This window comes from Eucyclogobius newberryi, unplaced genomic scaffold (assembly GCF_026437365.1).
Source record: "Eucyclogobius newberryi isolate DKJ021-1_F unplaced genomic scaffold, fEucNew1.0.hap1 SCAF_4, whole genome shotgun sequence".
NCBI lineage: Eukaryota > Metazoa > Chordata > Actinopteri > Gobiiformes > Gobiidae > Eucyclogobius > Eucyclogobius newberryi.
The window spans coordinates 28,063,804-28,091,236 of NW_027316056.1; the positions used below are offsets into that span (position 1 = coordinate 28,063,804).

At 42.3% G+C, this 27,433-nt stretch overlaps 1 protein-coding gene across 1 annotated transcript in view; it reads right to left on the reverse strand.

Annotated features, from left to right (window-relative positions):
• The window catches only part of cxxc4 (CXXC finger 4), a 31,767-nt gene extending 11,245 nt beyond the window's left edge, over nt 1-20,522 (reverse strand). Inside the window, exons 1-2 of the mRNA XM_072463598.1 lie at nt 20,352-20,522; nt 17,584-18,527 (exon numbers count right to left, since the gene is read on the reverse strand). Coding sequence (XP_072319699.1) covers nt 17,584-18,405 — 822 coding nt within the window. The 5' untranslated portion in view covers nt 18,406-18,527; nt 20,352-20,522. The remainder of the gene's footprint in view (nt 1-17,583; nt 18,528-20,351) is intronic.
• Nucleotides 20,523-27,433: the final 6,911 nt, after the last annotated feature.

A 27,433-nucleotide genomic window follows, 5' to 3' on the forward strand; every position in this document is an offset into this window, starting at 1 on the left:
GGAGATTCACATTTTGTTTCTGTACGAATATTTAATCAGATTTGAATTTTCCATGCCATCATGTGCACAACGCATTATGTTAAGAATTTAGCATGTTTTATAACTGCCAATGATTCATAGTCGTCAACAAAGTGCTCTCTGGTTTTGTTTCCTCCTTCAGTAATAAAAAGATTAATTAAATGAAATTACATTAACAGTCCTCAAAACAGAAAGTATAAAAACATGATTTATTAAAAGAGGAATAAGGGGTGGGATTAAATCACTTTATACCTTCACCCACTCCTTTCCAAACATGCATTATTTATTTATATGAGTGTTAAGTAATAATGTTATTGGTTTTCTTAGGTGTCAAATGTCTGAGGGGGAGACCACCTGAATCCGAATGTGTTTGGAATTGACACTTGTGCTTGAAAAAATTAAATACAAATAAACAAATGAAATGAAATGTTGAGGTTCATTAATTAGAATGAGAAACGTCCATGTTTGAAACCCTGTGCCAGGCGTCCAGTGGAGCAAATCAAGCTAAGTGTATTGCGGATGTTTGTGAGTAATGAGGAATTTGGGAGTTTTTTGCCGACACAGCGCCTGTGGACCGGTGGGGGGGGGGGGGGGGGGGGGGCGGGGGGGGGGGGGGGTATGATGGCGTGTTAAGCTGTGTGCCTGCGAGGGGCAAAGGAGTGGTCACGGGGGGAGATTAGGCTGAGGGGTAGCGAAGCAAGACCAAAATCATCTCCATCTCAGCAACATCCCAAAGCAGATTACTTACTTGAGCGGAGAGAAGCGGCAGGAGGAGAGGCGCGTAAGAGGAATGAAGGAGCACCGACGGGGATCGAGCAATTAGCATAGATGCGATCCTGGCACAGTCCTCTGACCTGATATTTGACCTTCTGCGAGAGCCGTGCCAAACGCGGCCCTAGAAGTGCAGACGGACCATATGGTGAAGTGCTGCTGGAGGCTGAGTGCAGCGCGACTCCAAGCCTCCGTATGCTAATGGGGGAATGTAATTACAGCACAGCGGTCCTAGAGCATGCACATTTTTGCAGCCCCCCAATAAGAGGGGATTTACAATAAGACAGGCCGAGGCTCAGTGGCTTTAGAAAATACACTTTCGCCAAATGGTCAGGAGGCTGTTAAGTGGACAGCAATACAAGACTGGAACGGTTTAATAAAACACAGACACGTTATCAGCGACTTCATAGCGCGGGCAACAGTGCGGCCAATGAGACGTATTTAGCTCAAAGCAGGTGCCAACATGAGTCCAACATGATGCCAAGATGTGTAGAGCTGTGGACGACTAAAGGCATGCCAGGTAGATACAGGAGGGAAATAGATCGACATTTTAATACAAGAGAAGATAAGCAGCATTTGAATATGGATTATATTGTTCATAGTAAACAAAAAATGCCTCAAATTGCTGATTAGTAAAAATGTCATGTTTTAAACTTTTAAATAAGGGTATAAGGGGATGTTGCTGCATATTTGTGATTTTTTTTTTTTTTTTTTTTTACATTTGTCTGATAATTAGAGCTCAACTAGTGTGCTCTAAAGAACCCTTCAAAAGTTTTAGGATCTTGCAGAGACAACTATGTATTGTACACAGAAATGTACTCAAACAGCATCTTCAATGTAAAGACAGATTAAACTGTCCAGTCACTCTTTGCTTTACCCTGTCTGCTGTTGTTCATTTATTTAATTCATTATAATCCCTTATGCCGTATCACATCCCCCATTCTCATATTCACGTACATCTTTTGATAATTTATAACCAATTGAAAAAAGTCGTACATTGTCGTGCAGAGCAATCAAAGTGATTTCCGTAGCCACGCGCATCGTGCAGACATGATCTCAGCAAAGGAGAAAAAAATCCTCAAGTTTCACAAAACATGATTTCAGACGTTCTAATGCAACAAGTTCGTGAAGCCTGGAGTGTTCAGACCTCCGCTGTTCACTGCGGGGCACCGCCTCCAGGGGCGTTTCTAACAAGCACAGTCTGGGGGCACGAACAAGGGCCCTGATGGAAACTAATTTTATGTATTTATTCAATTTAAATATAGTAACACTAAAGCATTGTTTTTTTGTTTTTTTTTTAAGTTGTAATAGCATTGGCTTATACTGTAATTAAGAAAATACAGCCTTAAAGCATTTGGGTGTGAGTAACATGACACGACCACAATAGGCCATGTTAAGAATCAAAACAATCTAAACTGGACTAAAACCAAAAAGCACTCCTGTTTTGGACCAAATACCTCCAGTTACATTTGAGAAAATATACACAAATATTAAGTGAGTAAGACTGTAGACAGCAGTGACACATTTTGTGCAGCAGAATTTGGATGGAAACAAAACAAACGGCACATCTGTAGGTCAAGAGAGATGGGCATTTATTGAAGGCGATGCAGTCGGGAAGGGAAGCGAAGGGGGAGGGGAAAGGCGAGCGTGCAGGACAAGCGTTTGAGGTTGTAGATACCTGAGGGATTCGCAGTGGAAATCCCCAATTTCTCAGCCAAGCGGTCTTTGAACAGCCAGTAAGCGTGCTGCTTGGAAGCCATGTGGGTGTAACGGAGCGAGGGCTAAGCGAGGAAACGTGCTGCCAGTTCTGTGAAATGTTAAATTGAAATGCAAAGTAGGAGCAGGCCTTCTTGTTTTGAGCAGATTTCTCAGCATCTGTGTTGGAGCCCTTAAACGCAAAAGGTCTATAGACAGGGCTTAGTATGTTTACTGCAAACCAACATCGTGTTTAGGTTAGGATAGGGGAATATGCAGGCTTCCATTCCACGTAGGTTACATATTTCACATACTGATCTATATCTTTCATCATGTATTAAAATACATACTAGCTGTTTCCATAAAATCATACATGAAGAGTAAAAAGTATATACAAACAAAGCAGTATATATATATATTACATATATATACTATATATATTCTAAATATCAAAAGCATCAGACAAATTACAGAAAAATAAAGATTCAAACAGACACATTTAATAACAATATCAACTATAAAACAAAAATAAATTAAAAAAATGATACCATTTAGACTACAAAGTGTACTATGTGGTGTACATAGTGTACTATGTAGTACAAAGTGTACTATGTAGTGTACAGAGTGTACTATGTAGTGTACAGTGTACTATGTAGTGTACACAGCGTACTATGTAGTGTACAAAGTGTACTATGTAGTGTACAAAGTGCACTATGTAGTGTACAGAGTGTACTATGTAGTGTACACAGCGTACTATGTAGTGTACAGTGTACTATGTAGTGTACAAAGTGTACTATGTAGTGTACACAGCGTACTATGTAGTGTACAAAGTGTACTATGGAGTGTACAAAGCGTACTATGTAGTGTACAAAGCGTACTATGTAGTGTACAAAGTGTACTATGTAGTGTACACTGCGTACTATGTAGTGTACAAAGTGTACTATGTAGTGTACATAGTGTACTATGTAGTGTACAAAGCGTACTATGTAGTGTACAAAGTGTACTATGTAGTGTACAAAGTGTACTATGTAGTGTACAAAGCGTACTATGTAGTGTACACAGTGTACTATGTAGTGTACACAGTGTACTATGTAGTGTACAAAGTGTGCTATGTAGTGTACACAGTGTACTATGTAGTGTACACAGTGTACTATGTAGTGTACAAAGTGTACTATGTAGTGTACATAGTGTACTATGTAGTGTACACAGCGTACTATGTAGTGTACAAAGTGTACTATGTAGTGTACAAAGTGTACTATGTAGTAAGGGACTACAGTGTTCATCTTATAGATTCTCTTATTCAAGTGTCTACACTTGAGTTTATACACAATATACTGAAATTAAAATTAAAACAGTATTTCAGATTTTTTTTAAACACAGGCTGAATAATTACAATGGGCTTTAGCAAAAAGTTAAGATAAAAACACAAGAGTGAAGCGACTGGGCAATGTAATATGCTAAAGGCGACGTTAAAGAAGCTAATCCTGCAGCCTCCCCCTGCTTTGTCACTTGCTAAGCATTTTGCACCTACACACCTCAGGTGTACATTTACAAGAATAACATACAAATATAGCCGCAAGCGGCAATGATCGGCCCTCGCCACGCCGCCGCCACGCCGCAAGAGGAGGGGGCGCTAACGCGCCCCAATTGTCCTTTTATTACGCCTACTGCTGCATCTTCTCCCCTTTGTTTTACCATCAAAAAGCAATTTTATTTTGAATTCTTGGCAAAATGTGCGGCTTTGCCGCACAGACACCGTGACTCTTTGAATAAAAATGTGGATAACTTTTGATGGTCCTGAAGATGAGTCTCACCAAATTTCAGGTTAATAGGGCTAACGCCCTAAGAGGAGTTTGTGAAAGTATAAAGTGTAAACATGTTCTGGCGATTTCCCCATTGGAATAACATGGAAGGTTTCGGTCATCGTTACGGCAACGCCATAACAATTATGACATGGTTCTCATTGACTTTTTTGATGGGGATGCTAAAATTGAGTTGTGTGTCAAATTTCATATAATTTCGCAAAACTAAACATTTAACCTCCATATAAAATCTGTAGGGGGCGCTGTGGCGCCAAATGAATTTATTTCACTTCAAGTTGGTTTAGGGCAAAGAGTTTAACAACTGATTCTAATTTGACGCAATTCGGACTTTATCTGCGCAAACGGCAGAAATTTTAAATATGGGAGATTTCTGAAATTCTTGCTACAGTTTGCGGCTTCGCCGCACAAAGACCGTGACAGGTATCAATGTAATTTGGATAACTTTTGATGTCCTACTCCTCAGTAGCATTTTCACCAAATTTCAGCTTTTTAGGGCCAACGCCCTGGGAGGAGTTCGTAAAAGTACGACGTTTGGAAAAACTCCGAAGTCATGTTTAGCCATTTTTGAAGCAATATGGCCGACATTTGGTTGGGCGGACGGCGTTGCCGTAATAATATTTTTTACTTCTCTTGTCACCATCTACCTCTGCGCCAAATCTCATGATTCTACGATCTGATTTTTTTTGGGTCATTTCCCATCTCTCAATGCATTTTTGGTACATTTGGGGGCGCTGACGCGCCAATTTTTTTATTTTAGAAAAGGGAAATAGCCAGAATGTAGAGAGGCACGATTTTTAGAGGTGTGCAAATTATTGTGACTTTTCGTCAATGTTCACTGGGTGAAAAATAGGGGGGTTGGTCCCGAGAAGAAGAAGAAGAATTAAAGCCGCAAGCGGCATCCAACGGCCCTCGCGGGCCGCCGGCCTTCCAATTCTGCGCTTTCGACTTGATAAAGATGGCGCCCTTATTGTGTTGAATTAAAAAATAACTTGACAGACGGCGACACATTGGACATGGCAAATCCAGTGCAAATGAACACAAATGTCGGTCAAATGTGCGGGTCCGCCGCACAGAGACCGTGACACTTAGAATATAAATATGGATAACTTTTGATGCCCCGCTTGTGTAGATGATATTTCCCAAAGTTAAGCTTGATCGAGCTATTGCCCACGGAGGAGTTTGTTAAAGTGTGAAGCGTAAATGTGAACATTTCATAGATTTAGCGTTTTTCCCATTTGTGACAGTATATTTGCAACTCCACGGCACAGAGACCGTAGCACTTAGAATAAAAATATGGATAACTTTTGATGCCCCGCTTGTATAGATGATTTTCCCCAAATATGAGTTTGATCGGACAATCACCCTAGGAGGAGTTTGTTAAAGTGTGAAGCGTAAAAATGTGGTGATTTGAGGGATTTTGCGATTTTCCCATAAGGATAACAAGGGATATTTCTGTCATGGCTACGATTACGGCGTACAAAATATGACTTTGGCTCTCATACTTTTATGATCAGGATGGCAAATTAGAATTTTGTTCAAAATATCATGTCATTTGGAAAAACTATTGTTTATAGGCCACTCTGAAGGCCAAATAGTCAGAATTCTGGGAAACGTTTGCGGCTCCGTCGCACAGAGACCGTAAAAGCTATCCTTAAAATTTGGATAACTTTAGATGCCCGACTTGTCTAGAGGACGTACACCGATTTTGAGGTCGGTGGGCAAAACGCACTAGGAGGAGTTCGTTAAAGTGTGAAACAGAAAAATGTGGATATTCGAGAGATTTAGCGGTTTTCCCATAGGGATAACATGGGAGGTTTATGTCATCGCTACGACCGCCGTAAAAATTAAGGCATTTGTCTGATTTGCTTTTTTGATCGGGACGGCAAAATAGAATTTTGGGTCAAGTTTAGAAAATTTTGGTAAAACTAATTTTTGACCTTCAATGTTAATTTAAAGGTCACTCTGTAGGGGGCGCTATCGCGCCCATTTCAATTTTGTCATCATAAACTGGTCCAAACTAGAAAGTTGAACAACTGACTCAAATTTGGTCCTAATCTGACTTGTTTTGATCAAATGGGAAAATTTTTTAGATCTGCAATATCCCAAAATAAGTTGTCAAACTTTGCGGCTGCGCCGCACACAGACCGTAAAAGGTATCTCAAAAAATTTGATAACTTTAGATGCCCCACTTGTCCAGAGGACGTCCGCCGATTTTGAAGTCGGTGGGCAAAACGCCCTAGGAGAAGTTCGTCAAAGTTTGACGTGAACAAAATGGCTAACACAGCGTGTTTTCATTTTCAAAGGAAGATGGCGGCCATAGGGTAAGTCTGGGGGCGTGGCCACAATAATATTTTTTTTTTGTCCTCACAAGAGGAATGCGTGTTCCAAATTTCGTAGCTTTACGACAAAGTTGACCTCGTGGCGTCTCCCATAGGCGCAATGTATTTTGACTTTTGTCGGTGGCGCTGTCGCGCCATTTTTTAACGAAAAAAAAAAAGGCCCGGAAAAAATCAAATTTTTCACCGATTCTGAATTTTGGGCAAAGTTTGGTGAGTTTTTGAGCATGTTCAGGGGGTCAAATTAGAGCTCAAAAAGCAGAAGAACAAGAAAAATAATAAAAATAAAAATAATAATATTTTTAGCAAAAACAATATAGCCGTTTCCACTATAACAACAAATTATACATCGTTTGAAAGCTCTAAGCCTTCCCGATGCCGTCATGGGGTGGAATCATCATTACGAGCGCTTACGCGCTCGTCACTCCCTATTCCGTCGGGATGCCCCGCCCACTCCCCATAGACTTCCATTGATTTGAGCAGATACAAGCATGGCCCATGCCTGCGGCATGGATTCTCGCGTACGGGACGATGCCAGGAGGGTTTTTGGAGGAATGCAGCGCTTCGCGCTGCTGTTGTCAACAATTAGTGAATGGGCTACGCCCATTCACTAATTGTTGACTATTTCTGTCATAGCAGGAGTAAGTATGCATGATCCATGCCTTCGGCATGGGCTAGTTCACTGTACTTGCCAGGGGCGACGGGGTACCAAACATGCGGGCTGCGCCCGCATGTTTGGTCAGACAGTTGCAACGCTGCCTTCGGCAGCGTTGCGGGAGCAATAGGCCCTCCGCCCTGCTGGGGCTCGGGCCTAAAGAATAATATTCCGATGCGAAAACAATGTTTCCCATTTTTCAAATATCATAAACTATACATTTTCGGAAAGTGCTCGCGCTTTCCTACCTCATGGTGTGGGTCCCTGGTCACTGACGGGTACTTTCGTTAATTTTGAGTGGGCTCCGCCCACTTTGTGTTTTTGGCCCTCTATACAGTAATAATGTTCAATTTTTGCATTACATGCTTATATGCACGGAACATGCAAGAGACGGGGGAACGTATTCGTGAGCTACTTGGCGCAAAGCGGTCGTCATCCCAATTTAAAGTGCTCGTTTAGTGCGCACTTTTGCACGGGCTTCGCCCGTTTACAACGGTAATGTTCCATTTTCCTACTACTAATTAGTATGCACGGTGCGTGCATGAGTGAAGGAGTGCGTTAGTGAGTGTTTGGAAGTGGGCGAGCGCTTCGCGCTCGATTTCGTGCGCACTACGTGCACACTTTCGCAGCCGTGCTTCGCACGGCCTTACGAGGTTAATAGGCCTCTCGCCAGCTTGTGGCACTCGGGCCTAAAAAATAAAGCTTTTTGCATCAAAGCTACAATGTGCATTTACGTGGTCTGTAGAGATCCGCTAAATATTATCATTTTTTATTATTACAGCATTTATAGACCATCTCAGTGATGTTACATTCTTTTTGTACTGGATGGCAAAAAGCAGTTCAATTAAACAGCTCTTTCTCTCATTTAGAGCTCAATTTTAGCACAATTGTCCTGATTTTCAGTCGTGCCTTGTGAGTCCCGGTAATTTCTAGTTGAAAACTGTCGCCCTGCTTCAGTCTCGTGTGGAGCTGTTACAATTGGACTTGCATCTGAATTGCAAAGTGTGCACCGCAGAAAGACACGACTAGAGCCCAGTCGCACGCATTTACACATGTAATAAAGACTATTTTGGGCGTGCTCCGGTACAGCAGACTGTTTACTCACACTTCCGCGCATGCGGAGCCCAGCGGCTAATGAAAATGAACAGAGGACGCGCTGGAAACAGCGTCTGGGTCAAAACATTCTATTCTCCTCTTTTTAGAAGAGAGAGACAAACGGCAACCGCGAGGCACATAGTGATATTTCTGCCTTAAAATCAAATGTGTGATGCAGAAAATGCTGACACTTTTGCACTAACAACAAAAGCTAAAGGGCATCACTCATAAATGCTGGCACTGTGTAAATCAGCCCTATTTTCCTATGTCTGACGTCCTCATCTGTTTGGACAGAGCTCCAAATGACACAGGTTTTTCTCTCATAAATCTATGGGAAGTGTGTCCAACTTCTTTACCTCTGTCGCCACTTTCAATGTCCATTTTAGAGACTCCTTGGTGAGTTAGCATCACAACTAGCCTAGCACTCTGTTTTGGTCGGCAGGTGATCACATGACTCAGTTTAACCAATGAAAAGTCAGGAAACACAGAGCCTCATGTGTTTGTTCTCTTCTATCAACAGCCTCACATCAAAGTGGCAGACGAGATGAGGAAAAGCGACCTGTATCAGCCGCACGGACACTGTTGTAGCTGTGAACTCTGTCCTTTTGACCTCCCGTGAATGTCACTTGTCATGGGATCAGTGACGAGGGCTGAGAATGGTCTATATAGCACTTTTCCACATCCAAGACACTCAACGTACTTTACGGGACAATATGTATGACCAGCCAAAAGACACAACAACATTTCCTCTAGCGCCCCACTGTGGCACCAGGTGTTCCAGCGGTCCCCCGTCCAAGTACTGAGGCCCTGTCCTGCTTAGGTTCCGAGAGCTGACGAGATCAGGCGTCTGCAAGCAGAAGCAGCTATGGCAACAAAGAGAGATCATCTTTAAGTTAAGCTGAGGTGTTTTTTGGACAGATTTGTTCATCACTTGTTAATTGCAATTGCCTGTACATCACACACATTAAGGCTTTTTTCTTCTTCTTTAAATTATCCTAAAATGTACCAGACTTGGCTCTCATTACGCACATAACGCACAGTGCTTTGGGCATCATGTGCTCCAAGGGGCACCAGCCTGACCAGGCCGTTTGGATTGAATGACAGAATAGGTTATTTGTGCCGCAGCTGCACTGTTCCTTTCACAATTACACAGGAAGCATACAGTTAGCCTCCTCTGTCTTTAGTTACTTTTAATCATTTCAAAACTCTACGACAGGAGTGACATTACCGCTCTCTCTCTCTCTCTTGCACAGGCAGCTCCTCTGTACAAGCCACAGTTTGAACAGACGCACACATCAGGGGCACAGCTGAAAGCGGTTTAGACTCCACATGCTTATTCTACGGTCCACAAAGAGCAAAACGGTCTTTAGATGATCAAATTCGGCCTCATATTCAACTAGAATCAGTGAAAAAGAGCAAATTAAACCAGAAAAAGAGCAAATTAAACCAGACATGCGATGCCTCCTGGCGTGGCTCCACAGAGCTGACACCTCGGTGCGTGCAATGCCGAAGTGGTTCAACTTCTTACAAATGTCTAACTCGTGTTTTTATAAATGCAACAGAAATCTTCAATAGTTTTTAGCTTGTAGTGTTTTCTAGAGCCTTGATCTGTTCTGCAGGAGAGCAGGGGAAAGGTGTTGCTGGAGCAGGGGCGGAGCAGGGGCGGAGTAGGGACATTTAGGGACTGTGGGGGGCCCTCATAATAAACTGAGTAGTGAGTTTATACTACTATTATTATGTAAAATGCACCAGAATAGAGTATGTTCTATTATCCTCAGACCCCCTTAGGATTGTGTCATTGTGATTGTAATTTAAGAACATGTATTCACACTTTGTAGTTAAGTTTAATTTATTTATTTATGTATCAGGGACAATGCACATAAAAACATTGGCCTACAGGAAAGATACTTGTGCCAGGTTATGGCATTGCTGGACAGGTCATCACTGGACAGGTCATCCATTAAGTAAAACTAATCCCACTCATACACGCATCCATACAATATTTACATAGAATCAGTTTGTACATGTTCGTTTAGACATGTAAAGATTGCTTTGTACATTATATAATTTCAGGAGGGAGGTGTTCTAGAGGGTGTTGGCTCTGTAGACAAATGAGGACTGCATTCAAATTCAAATCTATTTTAGATTAGAATAAATACATTTTTCTGATGGCAAGCAAAATCCCCAAAATATATAATTTGTATATTTACCTTTTTTTTAACTACTTTTTTACATTTCAACCCAGTGACCCAGAAGAGCTTTCAGAGGAAACATGTGGTTTTGTTTAAAAAAAGAAGAAGAAAAGAAAATTTGAATTTGAATTGACTGAAATGAAGTGTTAATACTGAAACAGGTGTCTTCAAACAGATAACTACTGTGAATTGTTAATGGTGTATCTTCTCAATCACAAATTCAAATATCCCCTTATGTCATCAAGCGCTGCATCATAAATCCAATCCTTAGCCCAGAGGAACAGACCGACTTCACTCCTTTGTGACACTCTCTAACCCCAGGCTTTCTATCAGAAAAAACCTTGAAATATCTTTCTGGGCATGGTGTCAGATGCACGCCATGAAATATTCATATTGTGAGAGTGGAGCCACAATGGAGGAGGTGGTGGCGTGTGAGGATTTGACTTGCAGAAACTGAGACGCTTAAACCACGCTGACCGATTTCTATGCCAGCTCCGGTTGTCACTCACAAATTCACTTTCACGTCACTTTTCTCAGACAGATAGCACAAAAGCTGTCATTTAGTGACTTTTAACCTGTAATGGAAAGATTTCACTGTATCTTTAACAAGCCACATAAAATAGCTAATCGACTCAAACATGTTTTTGTGCTTCAGCAGAGAAAAAACCGGTGGCATTAGGGCTAGGTATTGTGTCCGGACAATACAGCGTCTTGAAACATACAGATCCTTAAAAACAGGGTCTCAAAACTTTACTGAATTTATGTCTTCCTTTATTATGAATAGCAAAATGCTGTTATTGCTCTTTGTTGAATGTTCACATTCACTGAGAACATGTTTAATGTGACTTAGACTCAGTGGTCTTGATAACAGCAGACATTTCACACATTAAGGGTTTAAATGCAGGTGTAAAGCGTTCTAAATAATACTGCACTCCTGCTTTAGAATAAATGTCTAGTTTGGTCTTAATTAAGGACTTTTATTCCACAAACTCTCCTCACATTCTCTTCTCGAGCTCCTTGGGACTCTGCAGCCCTGCACAGCCGTGAGGAGACCAAACACATCAAAAAGCCTCAAACGGAGGCGTTCTGTGGTGCAGTGGAGCTGCATGATGTGGAATCAGCAGTTAGACTTTAATCTGAACTTTGTTTGAACACAATCTGACCATTCAGAGCTGACTTATTTGGAACTGTACCATTTAAACTGATTTGTACTGTAAAACAAGCCATTATTAGCCAACTGCTTTTCCCTCTTTTTCAGTTAGTCACACTGAGACAAGTGGTGGACAACCCGCTGGAGAAAAAGGCATGAAGACTGAAGACATTCTTGGTAATCTAAACCCCCAATGCATCAATTACTTAATAAAAGGGAGAGTGGCGTGGTGCTGCGCTCACATTGATTAGGATCTTGCTCAAAAACAATCATGTACACAGACTTTATAACCAAGTACTCGCAAAAAGCATCTTCATATTATGTGAAAAAACAGATTCAACTGTCCATTCACTCAAAAAACAATTCTTCTTTCTACTCTTGTCCATATAGATCCTTATAATCCCCCCAAAAATAATACTAATAATACAGTTGATTGCCAGGAAATCATCGACTAAATACGTGACTAAACGACTATAGTCTTTCTTTGTTATCGCAACTCAAGTCATTTTGAGTAGAACACATGTCCTGGAAAGCGTGTTATTGAGCACATCTAGGTCCAAAGCCAGAAAAAAGACAGCAGAGCAGAAGGGAAAAACATTGTTTGGGAAGTTTACAACTTTTTGTAAGATGCAAGTCAAAAATCAATGACTGAACAGTAATTTCTTGCCCTTTCGAATAGATCAATATTGAAGCGAGAGTGAGGGACGACTCAGACGGGCATGACTGTGAATAATCAACACCCAACACAACTTTTGACTGGTTCAAATAAAGTTGAACAGCGGCTCAATGCAAGGTCATCAGATGTGAATATCCAACTGGATCAAAACACAGAACAGCTAAACCTTTTCCTTATTCATCTCAAAAATGATCAGTTCATAAAAAGCAGTTGAATGTGTAACGTTTATCTAACATACTGTGAAGAATTGTGTATTTAACAGCTTCAAAACTAATACAAGAGCAATTGAGTAAACTGGGTTGACAATGCTGATAAACTGAGAGAAAGGAATTAAAAAGACGTTCAGAGAGCCATTAATCAGTAACTTTAGATATATTTGCCTTGATGATGCACAAGGTTATTTGCATTATACAGAACCATTATGTCATCAAAAATATGAAAGATGTGTTTGTGCATGTGGTTTTATAAGTACACATTCTTTACAGTTTGAGAAAACTTGTTTCAAAAGCGGCCCCACACATTCTAATGCTGCTCCATTAAAGCCAGGGCTTCAAAAGCACCTTGTTATGATGCTGGCCGTTCATAGCAATCTCCTGCTGGTTTCACTGAGACTTCTCCTTTGCACTTTTTTATACGGCGTTGGGTAATGACGAGATACCTTTTAACTTCTCAGCCGGAGTCGGCATCAATAATTGATTTTCATCTGTTTAAAATTTAAAGTGCCACACATTAACGTCCTCCCACACCTGCTCTTTCACGCTGTCCAGCCTGCACAGACGCTTATACCGCCAGCCCCGAAGCATCCCTGTTCTTCTGCACTCGCACCAGAATACAGACAATGAGCTCTTTTTCACCACTGAACCATAGATGTTAAATCAAATCGGGGGAAGAGGGGGGCGACAGACCACATAATGTAAGGGCAACGTCCATACGCCTCCCATTATGAGCTGCCCTTAATTGGTGGCGGTGGCGAAAGCAATGAATTCTTTAAGAGTGCGGTGCGGCTGCGCCTCTCGCAGCGAGGCACAGGCCTGAGGAGGACAGCTACTTTGTGCAAATGGAAGCTGACAGAAAATCCACAGCACGGCACGAGTAATCTAGGGGAAAAAGGGCATGACAATGAAAAGGGTGGCCACTGGTCTTAAGTAGCCCGGGCCAGGCTTTCAGGAAGATGTGTATAATTAAGCGGTCTGCGGCAAGATTCACAGGCTAAAATCCTATTGTCTTGACAGGCGCTTAGGGTTGGCCTTTGGGTTGGGATGCACGCCGGTGTACAGGCTCATTTTTTTCTCTTTCACACCCTTTAGACCCTGACCAAATTAATGTGCAGTTTTAAAGCTTGAATAAATCCAGTAGGTTTGCGATCTGCAGATCTAAAGGGTGCACGTCCCTCAGGCTTTTCCTTGACTTGCCTTTTTATTTAGCTGCCCACAGAGATTGGCTGGAAGCACTTGGCGTTATCTCCAGGGAAGCAAAGGTTGGGGGGAGGGGATGAAGGCCACAGATTTGTCCTTATCTATTCTGAGCACACCTAAAACAAATTAGCGCCCGCTGCCAATGCTTATTTAGTTTTGGCGCTCTCATTAAGGGACTGACTCTGAACTATTTTTCCTCAAGGTCCTGCTTCCTGCAAATTTGGATCGTGCCTTTTATCAAAACAGCAAAGGTTGTCAGGAGCTCTGACACCTTTTCTTTCCACCATTTGAGGCATATCAACAACACAAAAAGTGGACCAGAGGAACCAGAGGAGGTGCTTTGCTGCACCTGACTTGAAGTTGGCTTTTGACATTGGTTAATGGGCAGAATAAATGCCTTCAATTGGATTTTGTTGTGCTCTTTTTGTCAGTTTCAAATTAACATATTTCACAAAGAAAACCAGTGTAAGGTGTCACTTTTGTTATTTTCTTATAATAATATAATAATAATGATTGATGCGCACAATGACAACAGAAAATCTTGTAAATCTAGAAATGCAATCAAAAGTGATTAACCCGAGGAACTAACCTCATTAACCCAAAGTAAATGCTCTCTATTCTTTCTATAAACTCTATATTGCCCAAACATGGCTCTAAAACAGTTGCTAATTAAGCGTATTTATCTTGCCAGTGGAAATAGAAACTTCAGAGCTGCCTTAAAAAACTGTATATAAAAACTACATAAAGTTTAAGAAATTCTTACAGATCATGATTCTCTAATCCACAAAATAAAAAATATATCTCTTACTAGTTGTATGTTTTGTCCTTGCGTGTCTAGAAAGGTGCTGGTTAATAAAATTAATCACAGACCTAACTATATGAATCATGTCATATGTACAGTCAGCTAGATTATGATCAATATTGTTGAACAATGTCAACTGTCATTAATCCAGAGTCTAGACTAGAGTGTAAACATTCAAATACTATTGGTATTCTCCAGGAACAATCCAAATGTTTTATTGAACAGACAAACACACCATCCCATCAACAGCCAATGTTAAACTAAAGCACAATGCCATATTTCACAAAAGGGACTTTTTTTAAGGATGTTTCGGCCCGTGAGCTTTGATGGACGAAACATTGTAGCTTGAAATGTGTACGAGAGAGGGAAAGACATTCAGACAATTCATCAAAGCCAGAAATCTAGCTCCAACACAAAATGTTTTTGTTGTTGTTAATATTACTAAGTGCTCTTCTACTAGTGCTGATATACAGGGTGGGCCATACGTTTCCATACTATATATTTTTATATTTCCCTCCCAGATCTCTCCCCTCTTGAGTTCTATCTTTGGGGGCCCCTGAAGCCCATGGTGCATCAGTATCACTAACACCACTATAACTCTATAACTGTGCTAATGAAAGTTAATTAACAGTGGAAAACATGTATTAATCTGTATTTTCAAAACTATGATAATCATGTAGAGCACATTATTTGAAGAAAAACAGTTGTCCAACATTGTCCAAACAAAAACTTATTGCCCCGCCCTGTAGATAATAATAATTTCTAGAACCGTTAAGAAAAGGTCACATTTTGTCCTGTATTGATACTTGTTCAATGAGTTGAAATCTAGTGTCCTTGGTAGTTTTAGCGTCGATTAGTATCTCAGTTATGATACTTGTCGACTGTGCAGAAAAAGGTAAACAACCACCACCACCAAACAACACACCCAGCAGATGTGTGCAGCAGGTAATAATCCATTGTAAATTAATGACAGACTTTTGGGCCATAGGAGCCCTGGTGATGTAAAGATAAGTGCCGTGGAAATGTTAGGTTAAAAGAACAGACTAATCCATCGTTGAGTCTGAGCGCAGCGAAGAGCAAAATCGGCAGCAGAACCGTACGCCAATGACACGGGGCAATTCTCCGGGGCTTTGCATTAGCGTGCTAAATTAAAGGGGGTATTAGATTAAATTGGCTCTCCGATTTCAGGAGTGTGAGTAAAATTCTGATTTGCATTTTCCTCCGCTGCTTAAGATATAATTAGTTCAGGGTGATTCCCATGTGCATCACAGTGACAGCCAAATCTAAGTGGTTGCCAGTAGCTTTCCGTTTGTTTCTGTGGCAAAACGTAAAAAGCTATGTTCCCTGTGCATTTATATGTTGAATTCATGTTTGGTAAGAGTCAATGAAGTTACCACAGTGTTGGAGACAGTTTTCTTTCTAAAGTCATTTTACTGCCTTAAAATCGCATAGATACAAGGATCCCTTAACACCTTTGACATGGTGAGAAAAGCATGGCCTCTATGTATGAAACTTCACACCTAAACCTCACCTCTAAACCAAAAGCCATTTCCGCAGCAGAAGGTGCACCTGTATAATTATAGATACAGAGTCAAAAATAACAATTACTTAAGGTGGAGCTCTACATAATATAAATTACTGAAGCCAGCAAAGGAGTCTTTAAAAGCATGTGTGGATTCGTTTTGGAGTTTTCACACCCTTAGTAATTCTAAGTGTCTTGGTAAATAGATGTTTTCTAAAAGTGAGTCTACCCATGCATTATAAATGTAAACTTCCTGGACACCTGTTTAGTTAGGACACCTGTATGTGCACAGTAATAAACACGCGTCCAAGACCACCAGTATATGACCAATGACCACATGGTTGTATGTAGCTGTTGGCATACAGTTTTATAAACACAGAATCTTAAGGTAATGAAGAAGTGAAATGCAACCTTAATTAACAGGCCTCCAATGAAAACACAAACACAGATTGGGTTTAGCCATATAATCAAGACAAAGCAATGAACATTTAGCTCATCTTAAGAACCAAATGCTAAATATAATGTGTTTACTTCATATCTAGCCACATATACCATATACGCCCCTTACTAAATATAAACAATCAGACATTTGCATAATAACCCAATACTGACTGACAGAAAGAGCCTTTGAGAAAACAGTTTGGACTGACGCTTTTCCTGGTTTGCTTCCATTTCCACAAACAGAAAAATTATCATCCGGTCAATGTTGTTGACCCAGCCATAAAACCAAATGATCCCATTAACAATGGTTCATCTGCCTTCACCCCTTAAAATTCACTGAGTGAAACCAGCACCTGGCTAAACCAGTACAAACATTACACTTCTCTCCTGTTAAGGATCTGTTTATTGATCTTCTATGCACAATGACATAGGCAGAGACTAAGTCCAGTGTAATATGTGATAATTTAATCTCATTGCTTGATCACCTGACAAATCAAAAAGCTTCCCCTTAGTGGACCTAGGGCTGTTTAGACCAACGCCATCAGCAGCCCTGCCATCACTCTCACCATCACTTGGTGGTCAGAGGCTGAGGCTTTGTGGGATATTGATTCTCCCCATCCAGAGACGGTTTCCATAATTGGTTAAAATGACCGGGTGCAGAGAGGGATGGCTCTCTGCTGAAAACCATTTCCCAGCCCCGCTTGGAGCTGAGCCAAGCTCAGGGTTGTTCGGATGCGTTCCAGCCCCAGCCTGACTGGCAGCAATTAGGGGTGTCTGAGCCAAGCTCAGCTTGCGCTCCGCACAAACACCCCTAATTACTGCCAATTAGGCTAGGCGGGTAGGCAGATTTCAGAAGCCAGGGGGATGTTCAGGCATGGGTGGGCATGGAAACAATTTTCAAGGGCTTAGAACGTGACTGGATGAAAAGGTTAATGCTTTGGAGTGCAAGGGGATAATAACAAAAGAAGGGGAAGCAGGGCCCCAGTTCTCACCTCCAGCGATGAGCCTGGCTTCTTTTTCAGCTCCTCGCATTTCCTAAATTTGCAGATCTGGTGGCCCGTTTTGCGGTTCCGACAACTGCTGCAGACACCACAGTTGATTAGCCGCCTGCAGGGTGCACAGACCCCACACCTTTTCCTTTTCTTCTTCGCTGGGTTTCCACTGGATGCTGAGGAATTATTCTGTGGGCAGTCTGCCAGATTGGCAATTTGAAACGCACTGTCTGTAACGGCTGCTGAGGCTGCGGGGGAGTGAAGGGCTGTCATGACGATGACCCCGGGAGGTAATGAGATGCCCCCTAAAGCCGGAATAGCGGAAAAAGTTCCAACGCGTTCTGGGAGATTCATTATCTCTGCTTCAGCAGCGCCGCATTTCAGCTTGTTCATGCATTCTCCTGCTAAAGGTCTGCAGTGTTCGGGGGATAAGGTAGAGAGGAAATTATTATTTGCCATTTGCAGCGTCTCTGGCGGCACGCCAGGCTTTCCCGGCCTCTGGGAGTCATTTCTATGCATGCTGGTCCTATTAGGGTTTATTGCCGCTGATTTCCTTCCCCAGAGCATGGCGTTATCACAGTTCCAAGGGGACATGCCAATTCTCGCACTGGGAAAAATGGGCGTTGTGATGCGAGCAATCTTAGCAGTCTGTGAAAATGCTCCATTTGTTTTATAAAAGTTTGCAAAAGATCTGTACCTTTCCATTTCGGCATTATAATCCAAAAGCTGGCTTAATCCACCATCCTGAAGATCCTTTTGTAAGAGAGACACCTCTACATTCTGTCCATTTTCAATGCACAAGGCATTGTTTAGGTTAGACATGGCTGAAGAAGACTGGACAATGTCTAAGAGAAGAAGGTGAGGTTCCTGTAGCCTTTGTCCAAGGTGAAGCTGGTTACAAACCCTCTGATACCATCCTGGTTTACCTCCTCCAATACTACACGCTAGAACAGACAGAAAGAAAAGTTACACACAAAACAAATTCAAATGTAGTTTAGTTTATATTTTCTGTTATCAGCACAATCTGAAGATATCCCTTGTTTATTCTTTGACGTTGTGTAATGAATGAGACAGAAAGGATCTTCATCTGTTGACAGTTGCATGATAACTCTGACAGACCAGCATGCTGGGTTGTTTATATTAGTAAAAACAATGGCATGATTCAAAGTGCCACACTTTCAAGATGCTTTAGATGTCTTGGCAGGAGATTTCACCAAATGATCATATTCCAAATGATCGATCTTATTTTAGAGTTTGAAAAAGCCTCACCAGCACTGTTAGCACATGTGAGTGGCCACGGTAAACAAAGAGAAGGCACTGACCAGCCTCTCAAGTGCACCTGCTGTCCATTCAGAGCCTCCATCCCATTTACTCAATGACAGCAGAGATAGCCAGGATTTACATTAACATCATGGAGCAGACCCTGGGCAGATCCAGCTGCCCTGGAGCGTGTGCGTGTAGTCTGTGCGTGAGCGTGAGAGGAGGGTGAGAGGAGGGTGAGAGGAGGGTGAGAGGAGGGTGAGAGGAGGGTGAGAGGAGGGTGAGAGGAGGGTGAGAGGAGGGTGAGAGGAGGGTGAGAGGAGGGTGGGGGTCCATTTCCTCGCCTCTCTCTCCTCTCCAGTCTGTCTGGATTTGGTTTCCACAGATAAAAGCCCATTAGACACATCTCCCCTACTTCCATTACCTTTTCTGGGCTTTCTCTGTTAATTGCCAAAGCTGATCCATTGCTGGAACACTAAAGCATTTAAAATCATGACAGTCAGCCGCTGTCTCCAAAAAAAAAAAGAATTATAAATATGCACATGGAAAACAGGCAAACGTGCGTGAAAGAGCTATTCTGAAAAGTCCAGTGAATACTTCCTTCCTACAGACTATGAGGACAAGTTTGTCTCAACACTGCAAACATACCTAATCGTAAACCAAATAAATATGTATATATATATATATATATATATATATATATATATATATATATATATATATATTAAGTATCAACAAGACACTGTGGACTTGTGTGTGTCTCAAACTAAAATAAGAAAAAAATAACCTGCAAACAAACAAAAATAAATGTTATAACTGTGCTACCTATAACACCCAGGCTGTCCGATCACAGAATTCCCAAATGTGACGCTATAACATTGTCATAACATATTAAAACGATCACGGTCATCGCGGTGCTCAGGTTCAATGTCACTGTGGAATCCCAAACCCGCAGCCGCCAGTAAACAAAACCTTCTCAGTTTAATGATCAGCCTCCTCGGGTCATTATTACTTAATCAATGCACCCCTGGAGCGAAATGCTCAGCCCAAAGGCAATCAAGTCACGGACATTGATTTTTCAGCCTGTAAACAAAGTTTAGAGAGACAGAAATGTTCAATACTTTGAGCTGCGTGGCGAGAGTCAGGGACGACACGGAGGAGAGATAAAGTGAGGGGGGGAAAGTAGAGGAGAAAAAAAAAAGAAAAGAGGATAAGCCTTTGTGCCGAGGCTGCAGCACGGTGCCATTAATTACACCGTGGTAGACGTCCAGATCAAAGGTCATGCGCACGTAAGCCGGACAGCGGACACGGCGGCGCAACCGTGCAAATAAAAAACATCAAACAATTCACCCAGACTAAACGGAGAGCACTTCGGAACCGCGTCGGGACGAGGCAAAAACGGAATAAACGATGACTTTGAAGCAAAAAAAAAAAAAAGCCATGAACGGAGAACAGAGGGACAGACATGGCAGGAGAGGGAGCGTGCAAAGCGGCGGGCGACTACCTACCGGCGGCTCCTGCTGAGAAGAGATGCTATGAGCGCGGCACCGTGGACCGGGACATCACTGCCATCAATCAGAAATAATATCAACTAAAATAAATAAAAATAGATGAAACAATCCCGAAGAACAACGAGGACAGAGAAGGTTTAGTTGGACGCTCAGGACAAAAGAAGCATTTTCCCCCGACTTTCGCTGGAAAAAGGTCGGCAAAGTACAAAAGACCGTCAACAAACAAACAAAAAACAACAACAAAAACAAAAAGAACCGGGCGGTGAGATGAAAAGGGGTCTTTTCTCTGCGCGCGTTGTTGTTGCGTGTCCGTGCGTGTCCGTGCGTGGCTCCGCGTGGCTGTGCGTGGCGGTGCTGGGCTCCGTGTGCTCGCCGTGGCCGCTCTCCGCCGCTCAGCCCGTGTCTCCCCGTCGCTGTGTGCGGCTGATTGGCGCCGAGGTGAGGAAGCGGGGATGTGGACACCTACTGATCATTGGCTGGAAATTACTATAGAAACGCACGGGAGGAGACGTGGGAGGGGAGGCGGGCTCGGAGCGACCCGCGGGGAGAGAAAAACACGTCTACGGGGGAAATTACGCGCGTCCTTAGCTCCACTTTTTTCTTTTTTCTTTTTCGTTTTTTCTTTTTCGTTTTTTTTTTTTTAAGAAAACGAGGAATTGTGTGGAGTTCGTGGGGTTCGGTTACGTTAACCCGTTAAAGCCGTTAAAGTGCAGAGCATGAAAAGCGACCTTTTATTCAGTGGGATATGTAAGATGAGCTATGATTTCCTATCAATAACAATAGATTTGAACTTGTAAGATTATGGGCAATAAACGTCTCATTCTAGTCTAGATGATTGCTTTCTATTGATGTTTTTTTTTTTTTTTTTTTTTGTTATGAGACTAACAGTGAAAAAAAAACTACCGTTAGGCAGAGTAGCCTACAGCACTGACGTTTATTATTCAGCGATACAAGGCCACCACTTCACATGTTCACTGCATGGTATAGAGCATTTTTACTAAATATTCCCCCCCCAAGAGAAGAAACAATATTCGGTATCATCATAATTTATTCCCAGAACTGGGGTCTACAAAGAATATTATGCTGTGTTCCAGTATCCTCGGACCTAGAAGTGATGTTTTCTCAGAGTTTCCATGTTCCAGGAGTCAAGTCGAAAAACATTTCCACTATTATATTACAGTAACGACTCAGTCAAGTCATAGAAACAAGAAAAGTACTCAAATCAGCCAAAATGCAGGTCCATTTGAGTTCATTTATTGACCTGGACATTGTTATTACATTTCCAGTTTATAAAACAATGTTTCAGAGAGAATTTTTGCCTTTGTTTACATTAGCTCCGTGTAGACGTTAGCAACATTAGCATAAGAGTGCATTTATAACTGCTGAGGCTCAGAGGCAGCACAAGAGCAGCTTCACAGACAACGGGGCGACAGTAGAGAGATAATAAAGGTAAAAATAATAACTCTCTACAAGTACGATCACTAATGAAGCTGTGGCGTTTATCTTTCACCAAACGCAGGGCACAACCATGTTCGATCACGTAAGTCGGGCTCTTAAATGTTCTCAGAGTTTCAGAGTAAGAATCTGAGTTGGAAGGGTTTTCCAGTGAACATTTACAAGAAAAACCTCAGAAAGTTCGAGCTCTGAGGATGACTGAAATGCACCAATGGACGACGTGGGAAAGAAAACATGCGTAAATATAATGTAAGACCTAAAGTTGTCCCATGTGCACAGTCACATTGTTCATGTGTTTTTCTTTCTCTCACTGACTCTATGGTTGAGGCTTATTTTACCTGATCAATAGTAGACACCTTACTTGTACTAGTATGACATGATATTGTACCGTGTCAGCAAATACAAGACTTCAGAGCAGTTTATAACTTAGTGCCAAGTATAGAGCACGAACACATCAGTAGAATATTCAGTTAGTGCTGCCTGGAGGTCGAGTTAAAAAAAACACTAAACTTGGCCTTCATTAAAACCTATTCTAACACAATAGTGTGATGATGTACTTGTTTGTTGGCTCTTTTGTTTACTTTTTAATGTTGTTTTGGTTCATATTTCTATGGACATTTTACACACTTGCAAATGGCAGATCTCTATGGTAATGGCCGTTTTTTGACGTTCCATTCCAATCTCTATTTTTGTTGACTTGCTTTAATGAAGCAGAGCTATACAGGTCATTATAACCTCTGAGGGTCAGACACCTGCTTTACTCCCTAGATACATTACTGTTTTATCACAATATGAACTTATATATCGAAGTTACAGGTCAGATCTGTGGAGCGGCAAGCTCACAGTAAAAATACATCTTTTTAGAGGTGTATTTTTAGCAATGAAAACACTTGTAATGGAATAAATGCAAGACAGCCGCGTTTATAGTCATACTATGGAAAATTCCAGGCAAAGCAACAACATCTCCATGGAGACCAACAGGAGCAGACCCCCGACCCGAAATGTTACACAGTGCACCTTTACTTTTACAAAAAACATTTCCCTACGGTATGTGCAGCGGATATTGAGCTGTGTTTAGGATGTGTGTTGAAGCGTGTAGTTTATAGAGGCGGGGGAGGGAGGGGGTTGTCATTTGCCACGCGCGCCTTTTAATAAGGATTGGGGGAAACTTGTCAAATTAATTTGAATGGAGCTGAGCCGTGATTAAGATAAAATGCCTCCGCTCGGCTGTACCCCCCTCTTCTTCTCCTCTCCCACTCTCTCTCTCTACCGTCCAGCGACAACCATAATTACCAAAACCTCCAGGATTCATCACCATTAGAAGTCCCGCCCGCTGCCCACCCATTGCCCATATTTGGCTCCCACCGGCTCGCAGCGCACATTCAGCCCAGCGTGAGCCGCACTGTGCGCTCATTCATGTTGATGCAAGCCTGCAGTTACGGTATAAAACTCCAGGATTATTGCAGCCTTCCCAGAGCTTATCTGTAAAGCTTCAGGGTGCACTTTGGAATAAAGTAAACATGTCACCATCACCTCTGAAACACCGGCCTGTGCTAATTATTAATTACGCACGCTCATATATTCTGTTAGACACACTTTATGTCATCAGTGGTCTGAGGCTTAGACACTGTAACCATAGTGGAACAAGCTCATTATTGACTCATTACTGGCCACTCCCACCCCATTAACAAGGTACATCTGATATTTTGTTGCCTTAATCGTTTATTTCTCTAATAAACATTTATTTTGATTATGGTTCATGCTTTTAGTTCCTGTTAGCAGAATAGGTCCTCTGGCTGTCTAAAGGCATGTTTATTTCATGTTCATCCTGAATCAACTGATTATCGGGCGTTTGATTACGTAGTCGAATACAGAAAGCCCAAATTTCAACTCTGTGACCAGTTTTTATTATGAATTCCACAATAATTTATAATAATTACAATAAAGTACACTGTGAATCTTTAATTACACTCTATTATGATGACGTTTCTACTCTGAATTGTCTGTGGGCTTTTGTGAGACTTTGTTAAATTTGCTGCGAGAAAACATAATACTTAGCAAAGTTATAAGTTTAGTTCAATTATATCAGTTTACATCAATTACTCAATCAATAACAAAAACTTTAATCAGCATTGGTTTAATGTTGTTTTAGCAAGTCAAAAATGTTGCCTGTTCATAATTATGCATTTGTTTTCAGTATTTGAACAAGGTTATGGAACAATTCGTGCAAATGATTTGGCTCAGTTGATGCAGCCTTTAGGCTCCGCCCCCTCACCAAGGCATTCCTGATATTCCCATATGACCGTTCCACAAATATGCACCACATCATGGACAGATTTAATTTCTGTTGTTGTGCTGCTCCAGGATGCAATCACACTAAAGCTGTCACAATATTTGAGTTTACCGTATTTTTCGGACTATAAGTTGCACCTTTTTTCATAGTTTTGGCCGGCGTGCGACTTATACTATATTTATACTTATACTTCGGAGCGACTTATATGTGATATTATTTGTCATTTTCACACTTGAAGCCTTATTTCATACTCCAGTGCAACTTATATATGTTTTTTTTCTTTTCTATCATGCAATTTTAGGCTGGTGCGACTTATACCCCGGAAAATACGGTAGTAATTTTACACCGGATACCAATTTTGACTCAAAAAAGATAAGACGAGAGAATGTACAACACAAAATAATAGCGGTTTGTTTAATAGTATCATATCGATATAGCGTAAAATCGTGATAAAACTATTCTGGAGAGATTCTATTTTGTCATGTATTTTTAATTTTTTATTCAGTTATTCACATGAGTTTCTAGTTTTGACGCTATTATTGATTATTATCTGAGTATTGATGCTTTTTGACCATCCTAGAATACACTAACCATTCTAACTAAATTCAGTTGGCGGTATGGACGATTTTTCGGCGATTTGCGAACGCAGGCGGAAGTGCGCATGCCACTCCACCGTGCGGACTGATACAACACACACGTGCGTTTGTTTATTAGCGCAACGGAGCGCATCGCATCTCTCGTCTCCCATAGATTTCTGTCCACTCCTGCGTCAGCTCGAACTGTCTTTCTCCGTCTTCATTTTGCCCCGCACACTGAGGGAACTATATTATGATAGATCCATGCGCTTGGGCACGCGGAAACGTGGGGACGAGCCTGACGCGGCTGCAGGTGAGCGGTAGGTGCGTTTTATGATTGATACGTGGCAGGGCAAATGATTTATCCACGCCACGAGGAAATATGATAAAAATTTGTTGAAAAAAATCGTCCATACCACCTTTAATTTCGGAAAGCATGTAAATGTACGTGTAGAACAAAAACTACTCTTCTACTTGTCTATGACGCACAACAACAACAACAACCTTAACGTGATTCAAATGTATTAATTCAATCCATCTCCCAAAATGCTGGAGAAAAACCAGATGGGTTTAATCAGCACATTATTTACTTTGGTCCCAAAATAGTGAGGAATCATGAGGAGGCAGGATTCATATTTGCCAAGTCGGTGTGGCATTTAAACGCATCCTAAATGGTTATTTTCCGCCACAGCCCTGAGCACACGTCCCCGTGAGCGCGTGTGTGCCGAGGCTGCGCGCTCTGAAAATGATTTTATCTCGAGGCGGGCGATAATAGCCCCCAGGGGAAATCTTCCTAGGTGGTCTTAACCTCTGCGTGCTGGATGTGGCTCTGCAGCTGTGGGAGGTTCGAACCCTCGTGGCGGGGCCTTTGTTCCCGGCTGCGTGCGGTGCCGCGGCTCCCTCTGCAGCCACTCCGCCCGCCTCCTGCCTCTGCGGGCTTTTAGCTCGCGCGCCAGCAGTAATTAATAACCATCGCCCAGGATTCAAATTTAGCCCGCATTTTAGTCGATGGGGGGAGAATCACAGGGGAAAGAAGTGATGAGACAGGATAGATAAGTCATGTTTGGCAGGAGTTAATGCAAATACATTGATTCTTCTGCCTCAATTTGATCTGAGCGACATGCAGCCAAACCAATACACCAATATACACTTATAAACGTGTCAATGGGGACTTACTTGGTTAAATAAAGGTTTAGAAAAAAATGCTCTTAATATTTTAGCAAAAGAAAATAGACTAATACATTAAATTATTATTACAATTTGCTATGTTGCCTTCAGTCTTACTATGTGGGTTACATTCTAAAGTAGATGTCAGACACAACATGACGGCAAGATTATGATGACGTCACCATCATCACACATTACATATTATAAAATCTAAACTCTTTCTCTCTCTCTCTCTCTCTCTCGTGAGTTATAACGGGTAGACACTTTCCTGGTGGCAGTGTCTCTCGGAGGTGTTTCAGACTGTTGTAGGAAACAACATTCCTCTGAGGCTTTAAAAGCACCAGGAGAAAGAGAAGAGGAGACAGGGGGAGGAGAGAACGCTGCTGAAGATGCAGTTTGGAAAATGATGAGAATGTTTTAAAAATGCAAGTTGAGATATAATGCACATAAACATAATCATAGATGAGATGTGTTTTGTTGATGAGCGTGGTGGACCAGGAATACCACAGGAGCCATGTTGTTTTCTGTCCATGTAAATTTGAGTCTGTTAATTAGCTCTCTCTATATTAATGTTTGAATAAAATGGCCCTCAAACAGAACACCTCTGTCTGTTTATACATGGATTATGCTGATATGACATCCTTCTCTTTGTGCAAAGCTGAGATCGTTCCAGGGGCGGTCAAGACTTTTGTCACCAGGGGGCCCAAGAATTGCACCATCTTGAGAATGCAACTCATACATTTGATATTTTTAAAAATAAATTCAAATAGTGAGCTTCATAATTATTTCTTTCTGTTTTCTTTGTGTCCGACACCTTAACGTGGTGGAGGGGTTTGAGCGCCCGAATGATCCCGGGAGCTATGTTGTCGGAGGCTTCAAGCCCCTGGTAGGGTCTCCCAAAGCAAACAGGTCCTAGGTGACGGGTCAGACAAAGATCGGTTCAGAAGCCTCTTATGATGACAACAAGAACAAGGCTGTTTACGTCGCCCGGATCGACGTCACCGGGGCCCCATCCTGGAGCCAGGCCTGGGATGGGTGCTCGATGGCGAGCGCCTGGTGGCCGGGTCTTACCCCACGGGGCCCGGCCGGGCACAGCCCGAAAGCGACGTGGGGCCGCCCTCCCGTGGGCCCACCACCATCAGGAGGAGCCATAAGAGGCCGGTGCAGAGAGATCTGGGCGGCAGTCGACGGCAGGGGCCTCGGCGACCAGATCTCCAGACACAGAAACTCAGGGAACATGGAATGTCACCTCGCTGGGGGGAAAGAGCCTGAGCTTGTGCGGGAGGTTGAGCGATACCGACTAGATATAGTCGGCCTCACCTCCACGCACAGTTTGGGCTCTGGAACCCATCTCCTCGAGAGGGGCTGGACGCTCCACTTCTCTGGTGTTGCCCGCGGGGAGAGGCGGCGGGCTGGCTTATAGCCCCTCAGCTCAGCCACCACATGTTGGAGTTCACCCCAGTGAACGAGAGGGTCGCGTCCCTCCGCCTTAGGGTGGGGGATAGAGTACCTGGCCTCCTTGGAGTTCTTGGGAGGAGTACTGGACAGTGCACCGACCGGGGACTCCGTTGTTCTACTGGGGGACTTCA